The sequence below is a fragment of the Gymnogyps californianus genome, chromosome 1 (assembly GCF_018139145.2).
Source record: "Gymnogyps californianus isolate 813 chromosome 1, ASM1813914v2, whole genome shotgun sequence".
Lineage (NCBI taxonomy): Eukaryota > Metazoa > Chordata > Aves > Accipitriformes > Cathartidae > Gymnogyps > Gymnogyps californianus.
In genome coordinates, this window is record NC_059471.1 from 9,673,107 (window position 1) to 9,687,803 (window position 14,697).

The following is a 14,697-nucleotide window of genomic DNA, read 5'->3' on the forward strand; positions in this document are numbered from 1 at the left end:
GTATTGACTGTGCTGGAGTCAGTTCTGATTTGCACCAACCTCTAGATAATTAGAACTATTTACCTTTTTAACATTAGATGGTTTTCATTTTTCTTTCACTCTTCCAAATTTAAAAACTAGCTTCTAGCAAAAAATCTTTGAATTTGGAGTTCTGAGCCTGTTATCCATATAAATCTTATTGACATCAATAAGAGTACATAGCTTTCAAGGGCTAAATGCTGTTCTCAATTGCACAAGTATAAATCCAGAAAAAACTACACTGAAATCTTTTCAGATTTACTTTGGTTTAATGGAGGGTAAGTTTGGCCAAAATGCTTTCCTCACAATTTATATTGTACGCTTTTGAAAGGTGTCAAGATGTTGTATTATCTAATCTGGTGGATTTTCTCTTTGGATTGTCTTCCCAATACACTAGAAAGGTGAAAATGCACATTCATAGCAACAATGAAATAAGAAGGATTTACAATGTGATTGGTACCATCAGAGGCACAGTGGAACCAGGTAAAGTCATTTGTCTTCAGTGTAAAGTGAGCATGCAGTGACCCCTACACGCACTTCATAGTTACAAGGGGGAAATGAGGAATATAGTTTTCTCTGAAATATTACACTACCTGATCATTGGTGTTGAAATATTTATTGCACCAGCTTTCATATGGTTCAGGGTATGTCAGCACTTCCACTGTAAATGCTGATTTTCAAGGGGGAGTCATAACCAAGACAGAAATATTTGTCTTCGGGCAAGTAACTTTGCAATTGAAAGAATATTCTTAAGTGGATATTCTTCACTACTAACACAGGAATGGATTTTGCATTCCATCTGAAGACATCATATCCACCACTATTGACTTTTTGTCTGTCTTACAGTCTCTTATAACCAATGTGATTTTACAGTCTAAAAAAACAGGTATGTAGACATCCCTAGGATGATGATAACATCATTTAACTTTTAACTGCAGCACTTCCCTGTTGCCTGAAACACAACTGTTAACCATATTATAGTAGCACAGAGATCTAGTCTGACCTTGATCTTATTAATCACATCTCTATCATGACTTGGACAACCCTTTTTATGATTCACTGTGTATATTCAGAGAAATACTGCATTCAGCACACCTTAATGTTCTGAGTTGGTGTGCTGTACAGATATAATTAGTGTACAGATATAAAACATAGCTTTACCATGAAACACACTATTGTAAAATGTGGAAAGATGCTTCTGTCTTTAGAGGAAAGCTGCAGTATTTCTAATAATAGAAGTAACATTATGGAATTTAAGAGGTTTTAAGTCTTATGGGATCAAGTTACTGTGTTTGACAAATTCTTTAGCAGTGGCTGAAAATGCAGAAAAATGTCTTCGGAGATTTACAATGTCTTTTGCCTTTCTATCATGTATATTATAAACTATTAAGCTTTGTTGCCCGATACCTACATGGAAAATTAGAAATTACTTCCAATTAACATCTCTATGGCAGGAAAAAAGTTTTTCTAAGTAAACCTCCATAATTAATTTCTCTAGACAGATATGTCATCCTGGGAGGACACCGTGACTCATGGGTATTTGGTGGCATTGATCCTCAGAGTGGGGCAGCTGTGGTTCACGAGATTGTGAGGAGCTTTGGAAAACTGAAAAGGAAAGGTAATATAATGAAAGAATAAAGCACACCAGAATCACTGCTCTCAGCTATGCCCATTGATTTATCTGGGATTTAAGCATATGCATAAGATTAAACACGTGTATCTCACAGATCTCTCGAATAAGCACGCTACTCTGCAGCTGTTAACTAGTTCCAGTTACAACCTTAATATATGTGAGGTACTTTTACTCAAGAGAAAGTACACCTAAAGGAAAACAAAACATAAAATGAGGGATACTGAAATAAATGTGACATTTAGGTACAATTGATTACTGTGTATTTGAGGCTGGTCAGAGTGGATGTTTCAATGGTCCTATAAAATTGGTACAGTGGTGGACTGATCAAGGCTTCATCAGGGCAACATCGAGAGCCTTCTCAGCACTTGACTGTAATTTGGAGACAGACCCAAGAACAAATAAAGCATATCTGTGTAATGCAGAGATGAGCTGTGCAAACATAGTAGGAGGTAATGGTTAAAAATACCTCATGCCTAGTTACATTGGAACAGGAACAAATGTCAACTGTACCAAGTTTCTGCTGCTGTCAGAGCAAATGCTGTCTCCCTATCTGACATCCCATGGAAAGAAGCTCTGACATAACTCAAATACTGTGCTAGAGGAGCTTTCTTTGCCTACCCATTACACTTAAAACCTGTTGACATTTAGTTTTCTTTCCATTCCCTCCCAGTTATTGGATATCAGGGGAAACTGTGTTTGGAATGCAAGCTGGGAAAAAAAAAAAAGGTAAAAAAGAAACGGAGCAAAAGACGAAAAGATTCCAGTGGCCTCAAAGAAAACTTTGGGCAGAGCTACAGAGGCAGGGCAATAGAGCCTGTTCCATTTGGCCTGGGTTTAAGTCAATTGCAGAACTTCAAGTGAAAGATCTTTGTTTTGAAGGTGATCTGTCAAAGTTACAGGGAATCCCTTAGGTTTTGAAATCCAGCATTTGGGAGACAGGTCAAAGAAATTCAGTAATAGATATGAAAACATGCCAAACACTTTTCTGTCAGTATAGGTACTGGTATACAACGTGTACTAAATTGAACAGAGCAAAAAGTGTAGAAAAGCTTTCTTTCAAGAATTTGTGCATAAGCACATTATTTTTCCTTGTTTAGAGTTTTAAATTTTAGAAAATTTTCTTGCAATTAAAGCTGAGAGAAGAAAAAGAATACATTATTTGGCACAATATTGAAGTAGAAGTGAGATTGCTACAAAATTAGCAAACCATTATTAGATTAGGTTAGTGAAGAAGTTGGTGTTAAAGTTCCTTAAACACACCTCTTTCCCCACAAATCAGGACAAAAGATGAGCCCCCAAAAATGACTTTTGTTTTCACATTAGTTACCATGTAACAAGCAATCTTTATTTCTGTAATAAATAAATTTAATGATCTTTTATTGCAGGATGGAGGCCAAGGAGAACAGTGATATTTGCAAGCTGGGATGCAGAGGAATTTGGCTTGTTAGGATCGACAGAGTGGGCTGAGGTAAACCAATAGTGTTCAAAGAGAAAATTGCACAGTGGCAGATCTTTGAGAAATCTGTGCTAGAAAGCAACACTTCTTCCCTCCCTCCCTCCCTCCCTCTCTCTTTCTTTCTCTCTCTCTCATTTCCTTTTGAACTACCAAGAATATATGGCTCCTTGCAGTATATGATGTCTTTCCCTGAAACAGCTGCTACTTCCATAGATGGGAAAATAGTTCTGAGGGAAAAAAATCCATCAGCCTTTTCTTCCTCTTTTACTTCTCATAGGAAAATGCCAAAGTATTACAAGCGCGGGGAGTGGCTTATATCAATGCAGATTCCTCCATCGAAGGTACATAATTTTGACTTGTGTTTTACAGGAATAGTGATGGTATGTACAGGTGACTGGGAGGCATTTTGGCTTGGAGATCCATGAAAGCTTCAATGTGATAATTTTGTTGCATTAGTTCGAGAGTAGATATGGGGGGAAACAGTGACCCAGAATCATGAAGTATTCTTCAGGTATTCCTGTTGCCTCAGGGAAGAAGTCTGTTATAGTAGCTACACTATTTGGGAAGTCATGGGGAGGGACAAGAAGTGTTGTGCCCGTGTCAGCAGTTCTATGGCAACTCTTTAGAGTCAGCTTCTCCTCTTATAACGTGTGTAATAAACATAGGGACATAAGAAACGCTCTTAAGGGTTGCCTCAAAAGCTGGGCTGTAATTCATCCTAACCAATACAAATGCACTAACAAGATCACAGTAGAACTCTTCTACAGGGAGAATCATCTTGTTCCTTGTAGAGAGTGTAGCTCTCTAGTCCCTTTTTATTAACAAATAATGGCACGAGGTTTCAGCTGAGTAGAACTTGCTTCTTCGAATAAATAGTTTTTCCTGTTTTTCAGGAAACTACACACTACGAGTGGATTGCACACCACTGATGTACAGACTGGTGTACAGTATGACTAAAGAGGTAATATCGCTTGAAATTTTTAGCCAGTATGTTCAGTGCTTACTTACTGGATGGGGCTCCGTGTATAAAATATGGTGTCAGGTGTTTCTTTTTTTTCTGACTGCAGTACCCCTTTTAAGACAATAGCTAAGTAACTGGAGCTTTTTCCCAGGAGTGGCAAAGGGATTTCAAGCTTATACCTTTAAATTATTAGCTATTCAGGATTAGGGGATTTTTCCACTCCTCCTGTGAAAGTATTCCTTCTAAGAACAAAAGAATAAAAAAATACCATGAGCCAGAGGACAGAAACAAGCACAAACCTGGCTGCCCAGTCCAACTACTAGGGTGCCCATGGTAGTGGGAGACTCTGACTCCCTCTAGGCAGGAGAAGAAATTAGGCTTGCTACAGTGTTGTTTTTAGCATGATGTGACAGGTTTGGTCCATGTGCTCAGCTTCAGTGTACCCTGTTAGATATTCATTGGCTCTGACCATGATGGTCTCACACATATTTCTGTGGTGCACAAAATTAAAAGATGGGGACCTTTCTCAGGAAATAACCTCACCATCTTAGATGTAAGATGTTCCTTACTTTGAGAGCGGGTCTTAGAGGCTGGCACTAAGGGCTTTTTATTTCTGTTTTTTTCTGTTCATCTGTATTAAAGCATGAACATTTAATTAGTCTTCTTTGTGTGTGTTTTATACACATATATATAATGTACATTCAACTACTGTATATATTATATGAATCTACTGTATCTGTCTTCATCTGCTGTGTATATTCAGTCACCTGTCTTTTCCAGGGTCAATAATTTGTTATCTCTTGGCAGCTGGCATTAGACTGGTACAAAAGTAAAGGAAATGTAGTAATTCAGTATAATCATTTTCTGGCAATTGAAAGACAACAAATAAAATTTAACTCTGTTAAAATCAGGTGCCCAGATAAAGATATTTCTGTCCTGAACTGCAGAAGAGCTGATCACCTGCAGTTCCCATGGTAACCTGTGCTAAGTGCAGGTGTTCAGAACAGTCAGAAAATCAGGTCAGCAGAGTCTCAGTTTGGACACCAAGAGCCATCGTTAAAATGTTGACCTAAATACCAGTAAACATGGTTGCATAACCCTTCCTCGAGCTGGGAAGCAGCAACAAAGGCTGATGAATGCATGTAACCACAGCTTGTTGGTAGCTGCATGTCTGAAGCGAATGCTGATCAGGAAGCAGGTCCCGTGTGATCCCATTCAAAGTTAATCTGTGGCAAAAAGTGTTAACACTGTTAACACTGTTCTATGAACAATTAGCTTCATGACCAAAAACCCAAATATATTAGTTTTATTTTGATTCCTATTGTGGAGTAATTCTTAGATAGTAGATATAAATATTAATAATAGAATAGATATTAATAATCTTTACTAGATTAAAGATAATAAAACCTCAGCAGCCCACCAATGAAAAGGAAAGATGAAAAAATACCCACAGTGTTTAACCTGCTCAGTAATCTGGAAAGTAGTCAGAGTGATAGGAATGAACTTTAGGACGATCATGATTTTTATACCTCTGTAGCAGCTACGATGACATAAACACCAAGTACTGTACACTTTGCCCTTCTAAGGTTACTGCTGCATCCATGAAAATAATTTTTGTGAACTAAAACAAGGTAGAAACAGTTTTGAATTAAACCAAGACAAAATTGAAATTACGTGCCAAAGTGAAACAAAAAGTTTTGGGTTTGTGAGGGATTTTTGTGTTGAATATTTAAATTAAATGGCTGAAAATCTCATAAAGAAATATAAGAATGTAAATATTGACTTGAAATGTGTTGCTTTCTCTGTGTTTTCTTTCATCTAAAATTACCTATTTTTAGCAAATAAACTATTCCTCTGGAAAATGCTATGCATTTGAAATGTTAAAATGGAAATGCAGAAAGGTTGAGGGACTTAAGACCGTGACTTATTCATTGCCCTAAGCCATAGGCTTTATGACAGGTTGTGATGACAGGTTGTAGATTTGTTGCTTGGTAACATTTAAAATTATACCCTTTGTCTTTTTTTACAATATACTTTTTCTAGATACCAAGTCCTGATGAGGGGTTTGAAGGAAAATCTCTTTATGAGAGCTGGTATAAAAAAAATCCATCAAGAGAATATAAAGACGTCCCCAGGTCAGTGACAAAAGAAAATAAATGATATACCAAAAGTTATTATAACTTGTAGAGTATGGATTTTAAAGAAATACCCACTTGAAAAACAGAGCACCTAAAAGAAATGGTGTGATTCTCAGCTGGTATAAATTTCAGAGTTTTATTGATCGCAGCTGATACACTCTTGTACAACAGTTTTGTGAACTTGCCTTTGTAGCATGAACAGGAGGCTTTACATATGAAAAGTAAAGTGTTCATGTAGTTTGTAGAGATTTAGACAAATAAGGGTAGTATGCACAAGCCAGCGGCAGGCACACAAGATGCTAACACAGGAGCTTTCCCTTGCACTTGCTTCCAGTCTCCTGGCAGGCCTCTGAGTTTGAGTGGCTGGGGAGCACACCAGGCAGGATTTTACAACAGTGTCCTTCAAATTTACCACGGTTTCTCTATAGAATCTCAAAGGCTGATTCTATTCCATGGAGCCATGCTGGTACTGTTGTCATTTGTCTGAGTTGAGAGCTTGGGATAGTGGAAGTTCAGCAGGAGGAAGGTCATTGGGTCTTCTCAATGATTAAAGACAGTGAGTTAAATTCTCCTCTTGAGAGTTTGATTTCTGTGACCCTGAGAATGATGACTCTGCTCCTCCAAGAATGCAATTGATGAGGTGCACATAATGTTGGGGTCACAGGCAATTCATGGTATATTGACAGAAAGAGCATACTAGGGAAAGACTATGTAGTGACTGTGACTGCAGAATAAATAATTGCCACAGTACTTGGAAGCAAACTAAAATTATACTTTAAGTATTGTCACTCAAGGAATTCTCTTTCTTGTTAAAAGAATAAATAAACTGGGTTCTGGCAATGACTTTGAAGTCTTTTTTCAACGTCTTGGCATCGCTTCAGGCAGAGCACGTTACAGTAAAAATTTGGTAAGTCTATGTCTTTGTAATTTTGTCTCCCCCGTAACTGCCTGAATAATATCACCTGTAATTGAGCCATTTAGACTGCCAGCTTTTTGGAGTAGTTCAGTTCAGTGTGTCAGAGTAGATTCCCAGTTCATTACTAGAACTCTATGTACTACTACAACACAAATATTTAATAAATAGGAATGGTCAGCTTGGTGTCAGTCAGACAAAAGGACCTTTGCTCAGGGTAAATGGATGTGCTCAAAATTACCTATGGTTGATGAAGGCTTATGAGTGGCTTATGATGACTTTTGAATGATTTGTAATAACTTATGAAGCTTTGAATTCAAAATGGTTCATGTTTTATGGAAAATAGGGGTTTGACTCTGGAGCATACTGTGAGATGAGACTAATTGAGAAATGTTCAAGGAACAATCTATTCAATGTTGTCTTTTCCTCTGAAAAGGCATATCCAAAGACAAACAGAAATGACTGTTGAGATCCAAGCAAAGAGACGAAGGACAATCTCACCTTAATTTAGCCAACTAAAAGTTATGTGTCTGTTCTTAGCTACCTTCTTTAGGCTCTGTGCATGGTCAGTGGAGAGAGATATCTCCAAATGGCTGTTCATCTCATCATAGGTTGATGTCTAAGAGAGCCACCACTGAGCAGTTCTTCTCATTCGACTGTCTGTAGTGGCTACATAGGATTACTGTGACCTGAACACTTAACTTTACAGTGCCTTGAATACCACAGCAAAGGTTTTCAAGCAAAGCTGAAGCATCCGCAGCTGAATAATGGTTTTGTTTGGGTTTGTTTGTTTCAGAATGTAGAAAAATATAGCAGCTATCCAGTTTACCACAGTGTCTATGAAACTTACGAAATTGTGGAGAGGTTTTATGATCCCACTTTCAAGAATCATCTGACAGTAGCTAAGGTACGGGGAGGGCTGGTGTTTGAATTGGCCAACTCCGTTGTGCTTCCTTTCGACTGCAGAGATTATGCATCAGCTGTGAGCAACTATGCTCACATAATCTATAATTTGTCAAGGAATCATGAAGAGGAACTGGCAACATACAATGTATCCTTTGGTACGTACAGTCTTTCATTGCACTCCTCCTCTGTTAGTGCTAGCAGTGCCTTATCTTAACGTATGTCTTAGTCATGATCTGGTATTTACCTTGTGCTGTATGAACAGTATAAAACAAGAGCCACACCCTGCAATAATTTGAAATTTGAGTATTTTGTCACTAGTATGCCTGTGTAGAGACTATGCTGCTGCCAAGTAGAGCTAACACTTACAGTCGCATGTTCTTTGACCCGTGCATGGTTCACCAACGTTGGCAACAAGATATCTTTGTCTTGGTCCGTGAAAAAAATCACACTGCTTTGCAGCTTATGGTGTTGGATAATTCTCTGTCCAACACTAATCATAGGATCATAGGATAATTCAGGTTAGAAGGAACCTCAGGAGTTCTCTAGGTCAGCCTGCCCAAAGCAGGGTCAGCTCTGAGGTCAGACCAGGTTGCTCAGAGCTTTATCCCATCTGGTCTTGAAAACCTCCAAGGACAGAGGCTACAGAACCTCTCTGGACCACAGTGCTTGACTGTCCTCAGGGTAAAAAGATTCTCCTTATATCCAGTCAGAACTTCTCGTGTCTCAGTTTATGGGCACATGATGGCAAGTGCAAGCACCATGAGAAGTTTGCCTCGGGGCTTGGTCAGGCAGGAATGGTTCATCCTTGTGCCACAACAGGGATCCTGTGCTGGCATGTGAAATTTTATTTCATGTTATAGGGGTTCCCAATATGCCTCCTGCCTGAGAAGCCTTTATTTTATTGGCAACATTATATAGTATTCAGTTTAGGACTTGGCTGCTAATGACCAATATCAGGTATGTGTGCACACACACACATACACACACATACTCTCAGTCTTTCTCGAAACTCTGTATGTGTGGACGGACATACCTGTAAAACACAGGTTGTTGGGATTTTTAAAATGCCGGACCAACCTGAACAGTCTGGTTCTGGCAATCCATGCTCTAGTTTTTGCTATTTCTGTACATTCTTCAAGTAGCAAATAATAAACAATATTCACAAAAGTACTGATTTCTATTGTCTCCAAGGCAAGTTTTCACACAGAATTACATACTTTTTAATGTAGGAATATGGGGTCATCTGATTTTCATTCAGTGAGAATTGACAGATCATGATCACAGTGAAAGACAAAGCTTTATTTGAAGAAATTGATTTGTTAAATGATTCCTTCAGAATTTGAAGTTAAATACTTACTTCCTGCTCCCTCCAGATGCTCTCTTTTCAGCTGTGAAGAATTTTACAGAAGTTGCTGCTAGCTTTCATGAGAGACTGCAACAAATAGATATCAATAAGTAAGTTTAACTCATTTTTTTCTTCCAGTCAAATACTCCATGTAGTCCTCTGGGCTCAGAGGACATAGTCTTCAGTTGCACTTAGTCCCCTGAATAACCTTGGTGACAAATGACTGTCAGTCATTTGTTTCATTGTAAGTCCTTATAGACTCTTGTCTTTAAGGATCTGGTTACTCTAGGAAACAAAGTATAGAAATGTTGAATTAGTGGACATCAGAGGCACTGCAGAGCCTGGGAATCTAGCCATGTTAGCTTCAAAAAGTGTCCAAGCTAATTAGTGTCAATTCTTGACAGGTTTTAGTTGAGGAGCAGTGCCAGGATGATACATGGATGTGACTAGAATGCTGGCTGGCATAAGCAGAGCCAGCTCAGGTGTGTAGCTCCCTCTAAGTAGAGACACATCCCAAGATTTTGTTACTGGAATATTATTAAAGAACAAATGTTGACTCGTGGTCTTCATTTACCAGCACTCTAATTTTCAAGATACTGGTACCACTTAATGAAAAAAAAAAAAATAGCTGTACCATGATTGCTGTTGTGGCAAGCATTTTGATGAGCTTTCAAAAAATTCTATGCACCACCTATGCCAAAAGGCCTAATTTGCTCTTGACTTAATTCTTAATTTATTCTTTGTAACCCATGCCCAGAATGACAAACCAAACTTCCTTTTGTATATACATATGTGTATGTTACATTTCTTGGGAAGAATCTAATTTAGCCATATGCTTACCCTTATGGAAGACTAAGTGAGAATAAAAGCCATCTTTTTAATGGCAGCAACTTTCAAGATAAGTGAGTTAACAGTAATTTCTTATGTAAAATATGACATTTATGACATATGACATGTATGTGACGTTTTCCAAATGGTTTCATTGATGGATGGCCTAAATCTAAGCTTTAATTCAACCAACCAATTTCAGTTTCCATTTACACCAATGTAAACTTGAAACAATTTCATTGATGTTAGTAGAGTTACTCCAGGCTTACTGTGATATAAATTTTACCATTTTTTTATTGGTGAATGCCTTTGAAACTCTACAATAAGTTACTTTGGATTTAAACTACCAAACCCACATATATTCAGTATAATCTTCACAGTTCTTTTATTTGTTAAGCATCAGTAGTATGCTCAGAGCTATTCAAAGCACACAGACACAGATGGTCTCTGCTCCAGGGAATTTACAGTTTGCTGTCAGAAAAACACAATTCTTGGATGACTCAAAAGATGATTCTAACATCACAAGGTTCCTGTTTCTCAGATGTTGTGGTTTTACATAAAAATAAATGTGATTTTATTGAAGTAATTTGCAGTTGGCTGGCTTTGTGGAAAATAGAGTCTTTAGAAAACTGTTGTACAAAAGAAGATAATGGTCTGCCTAAGCATCCTAATGAAAAGAAGATAAAGGAATAAGATGCAACATGAGAGAAAATACCTGAAAGTCTCTGTCGTCTTTGACACTATTCCTTGGCCTTTAAAAATAGCTTTAAGAGACTTTCAGGTTATGAACCAGACTATCTCACAGTACAGATCAGCATAATTCTGTTGTGCAGGTTAGCTGACACGAACTGTCTTTTATGGGCTACACTTTAAGTTCAACATCTTGGATCTACTGTCCTTCATAAATCCAGAGCTGTGTACATTGGGGCACAGGATGAGAGTGGGCCAAACACTCTGTAGCTAACATATTCCTGTTTTCTTTTTAGCCTACTTGCTGTCAGATCACTAAATGATCAGCTCATGTTTCTAGAAAGGGCTTTCATCGATCCTCTTGGATTACCTGGCAGGCCATTCTATAGGTAAGAAAGGCTTATTTTTCACTTTCTGCCTGGAGTACCCTATGAGAATTCCTTTAAGATTTACAAGTCTCTAAATGGAATTGTAATGATTTTATTCAACATGGTAGAAGTAGATTAAACAGGACAGATAAGATTGAAAAGGGAAAACATCTTTAGGGAAAACTTCAGTGAGATACACTATACAGAATGAGGAAAAGTCTTGTTGGATGCTTATTCAGATCAGTAAACCCATTTCCATTGATTTCATTGGGCTTCTAAACAGATCTAAAAGTTTGGCCCTGGACTCAGTTCAAGTAACTTTCAGTGGTAAAGGATCTTTAGGAAGTTATTATTATTTGAAAGTGAAATAGGATATAATTGAAGTATCTACAATTTGATCTATTATAGCAGAACAGTCATGCTAGCAAATACAGTGTAGAGGGCAGTACTTCAACAGCAGTGAAGTGAATCCAGTAGTCCTCTCATCCAGTTCAAGAGGTAAATCTTGTTTGAGAGGCAGAATAGTCAAGTCAAGTCTAGCTTTTTGGTCCTTCTACCAGTCTGCATAATTCAGAACAGTAATCTTTCCACTAAAAAGTTCCACTAAAAAGTAACTGTAGAAGGAGAACTTAACATCTACAATCCTTGTACCTCTCATAGCTTGTGATTACAAATGTGCTGAGAACAGTCTCTTGTTAAAGTATCAGCTTTCCTACCTCAAAGCATGCCTGTATCTGTTGGAGATTGTGTATATCTGTGAGAAAAGAAGCTGGCTTTTTTTTATCTTTCCATTTCATCTAAAATGAGGGAAAGGAAAATACTTTAGTTAACTTTATCTCAAGTCTTCTTAGCTATAAAGTTCTGGAATTCACATGGAATAATGTAGCTTATGTTATTTTCTTGCTTCATAGATTATAGGTACTATTGCTGCAATAATCTTATTTATTTACATCTTCAGTGTCAAGAGTTTAACAGATGATATAGAAACAGATCAGTTTTATCCAGAAAATAATGTTTTATTTTCCTAATGCAGAATATTGTTATTTTTTTCCCTCAACTTCCCTACAGACATGTTATCTTTGCTCCAAGCAGCCATAACAAGTATGCAGGAGAGTCATTCCCAGGGATCTATGATGCCATGTTTGATATTGAAAGCAAAGCAGATCAGCATGAAGCCTGGGAAGAAGTGAAGAGGCAGATTTCCATTGCAGCCTTCACTGTACAGGCAGCAGCAGAAACATTGAAAGAAGTAGCATAAATATCAACAACATAATCATCAATGAAGACTACATATGACAGTTTTCAGAAGCCTTAAAACCGGAGCATTTAAAAACACTTGGAGGATTATTACGAAGGACATAAAATAAAAGAAATCTTCTTCTTTACAAATAATATACCCAAGTGGAATGCATTTAGCAATGTTAACAAGGTAATGTACTCCATTTGGAGAGCTCAGGCTTTAGATATCTTCTGAAGTGAGAGTGAAAAAGTTTCATGTTTTCTCTCAGCATCATATTTTAAGAATTGCTAACCACTGGATTTATTTTCAGAGCTTTGAATTTTGCTAGCTTGATTATTATAGCAGTCTTCATAGTGCATCAGGAAACCAGAAGTCAGTTCATGTTTCTCTCAGTTTCTAATTTTGTTGTTGACTTTTTATTATTTACCTTGGAGTTCCATAATTATACTCCAAGATAGCCCTTTCAGCTCTCCTTTTACACAAAGAATCACGTATGAAGATGGGAAAACTGTCACATACCGTGTGGGGGATGTATAATGATCATAACAAGTTTCGGGCAACCAGCCCAGAATACTCATCCATGACGTTCTTCTCTTCACATGCTGAGTCTTGCAGCTGTTTGCAAATAAAGTTAAGCAAGAAGCCTTCTAGTCACCGGAGTAAAAACAAGGCAATACATCTTGTGAGACGTATAATCATCTCACAAAACATGTCTTTCAAGATGAAGACCTACTTTTATTCTTTTATCCAAAATCTACCCCTGCTATGCCTTGTCCATATCAAGGTATTTTAATATGAAGACAATTAGAGGCAAAGAAAACTCATCATGTCCTTAGTCTGAAAGCATACCAAATTATTACCATCTTTGTAGAGTCTGTATTTCTGATTTTGGTGTGCAGCTTACTCTGACAGACTACTCAAAAGACTACAATGGGACAACCAAGATCAGACAGAGAAGACTCAGAAAATCAGATCCCTTCATCTGACACTCTGCCACTGGAGGATTACTAACCCCTTGCACAGCAAATATTTTGTGTAATTTGATCTGCCATTTTAGCTGAGGCCTCTACCATGTCTTAGGAGACTGTCCCATGATCTGATGGTTTTCAGTGTCGTGGTAGTTTTTTTTCTTTTCCATAAGACCTCATTTATTCATAAATATTTCTACTCTTCACATTAAAACCCTTTAGACAAATTACTATAATTAAGTCATTATTTTACTTAACTGTTGGTCTTTCTCATAAAATAATCCAGTTTACCAGATAATGGGAAATGCTCTTACACCCTGTCGTGGTTTAACCCCAGCCGGCAACTAAGCACCACGCAACCACTCGCTCACTCCCCCCACCCAGTGGGATGGGGGAAAAGAATCGGGAAAAAAACCCTCATGGGTTGAGATAAGACAGTTTAATGGGACAGAAAGGAAGAAAAATAATGATAATAGTAATATGACAATAATAATACTAAAAGAATTAGAATATACAAAACAAGTGATGCACAATGCAATTGCTCACCACTCACCGACCGATGCCCAGTTAGTTCCCGAGCAGCGATCCGCCCCTCCCAGCGAACTCCCCCCAGTTTATATACTGGGCATGATGTCATATGGTATGGAATATCCCTTTGGCCAGTTTGGGTCAGCTGTCCTGGCGGCGTCCCCTCCCAGCTTCTTGTGCCCCTCCAGCCTTCTTGCTGGCTGGGCATGAGAAGCTGAAAAATCCTTGACTTATTATAAACACTACTTAGCAACAACTAAACACATCAGTGTGTTATCAACATTATTTTCCTACTAAATCCAAAACACAGCACTATACCAGCTACTAGGAAGAAAATTAACTCTATCCCAGCCGAAACCAGGACACACCCACAGTTATTGCCCAGTTATTTTCACATTTTAATGAAAATGATTGGAGTAAAACCATGGAGATATGTCTTCCCCCAAATCTAGTTGTGCTGATGGGAGACATTGCTGTCTCTAACTGTTTTATCACTGCTGGCTGCTCCACTGCTCCTTCTGCGAATGGAGAATTCATTATGATGGTCTATAATCCACCTCTGGCAAAATTAGCCAGGTTAGTTTAGATCATCAGTTAGGTTAACCTAGAGGATTTTGTCTGCAGCAATCACGGGAATGAAAACACAAATCCACCATGCAGAAGAGGGCAGCAATAAACAGCTTCTGTTGACCAGATGGATACAAA

At 38.0% G+C, this 14,697-nt stretch overlaps 1 protein-coding gene across 3 annotated transcripts in view; it reads left to right on the plus strand.

The window, feature by feature from the left end:
• LOC127028181 (glutamate carboxypeptidase 2-like) overlaps positions 1–12,832 on the plus strand; it is a 28,554-nt gene extending 15,722 nt beyond the window's left edge. For 2 of the 3 annotated variants that reach the window (XM_050913946.1, XM_050913957.1), the window contains 11 exons: positions 416–501; positions 1,517–1,636; positions 3,037–3,119; positions 3,385–3,448; positions 4,001–4,068; positions 6,112–6,203; positions 7,023–7,113; positions 7,916–8,180; positions 9,399–9,480; positions 11,185–11,277; positions 12,325–12,832. In XM_050913946.1, coding sequence (XP_050769903.1) covers positions 416–501; positions 1,517–1,636; positions 3,037–3,119; positions 3,385–3,448; positions 4,001–4,068; positions 6,112–6,203; positions 7,023–7,113; positions 7,916–8,180; positions 9,399–9,480; positions 11,185–11,277; positions 12,325–12,514 — 1,234 coding nt within the window. In that variant the 3' untranslated portion in view covers positions 12,515–12,832. The remainder of the gene's footprint in view (positions 1–415; positions 502–1,516; positions 1,637–3,036; positions 3,120–3,384; positions 3,449–4,000; positions 4,069–6,111; positions 6,204–7,022; positions 7,114–7,915; positions 8,181–9,398; positions 9,481–11,184; positions 11,278–12,324) is intronic. The other variant, XM_050913952.1, reaches the window with a different exon arrangement.
• Positions 12,833–14,697: the final 1,865 nt, after the last annotated feature.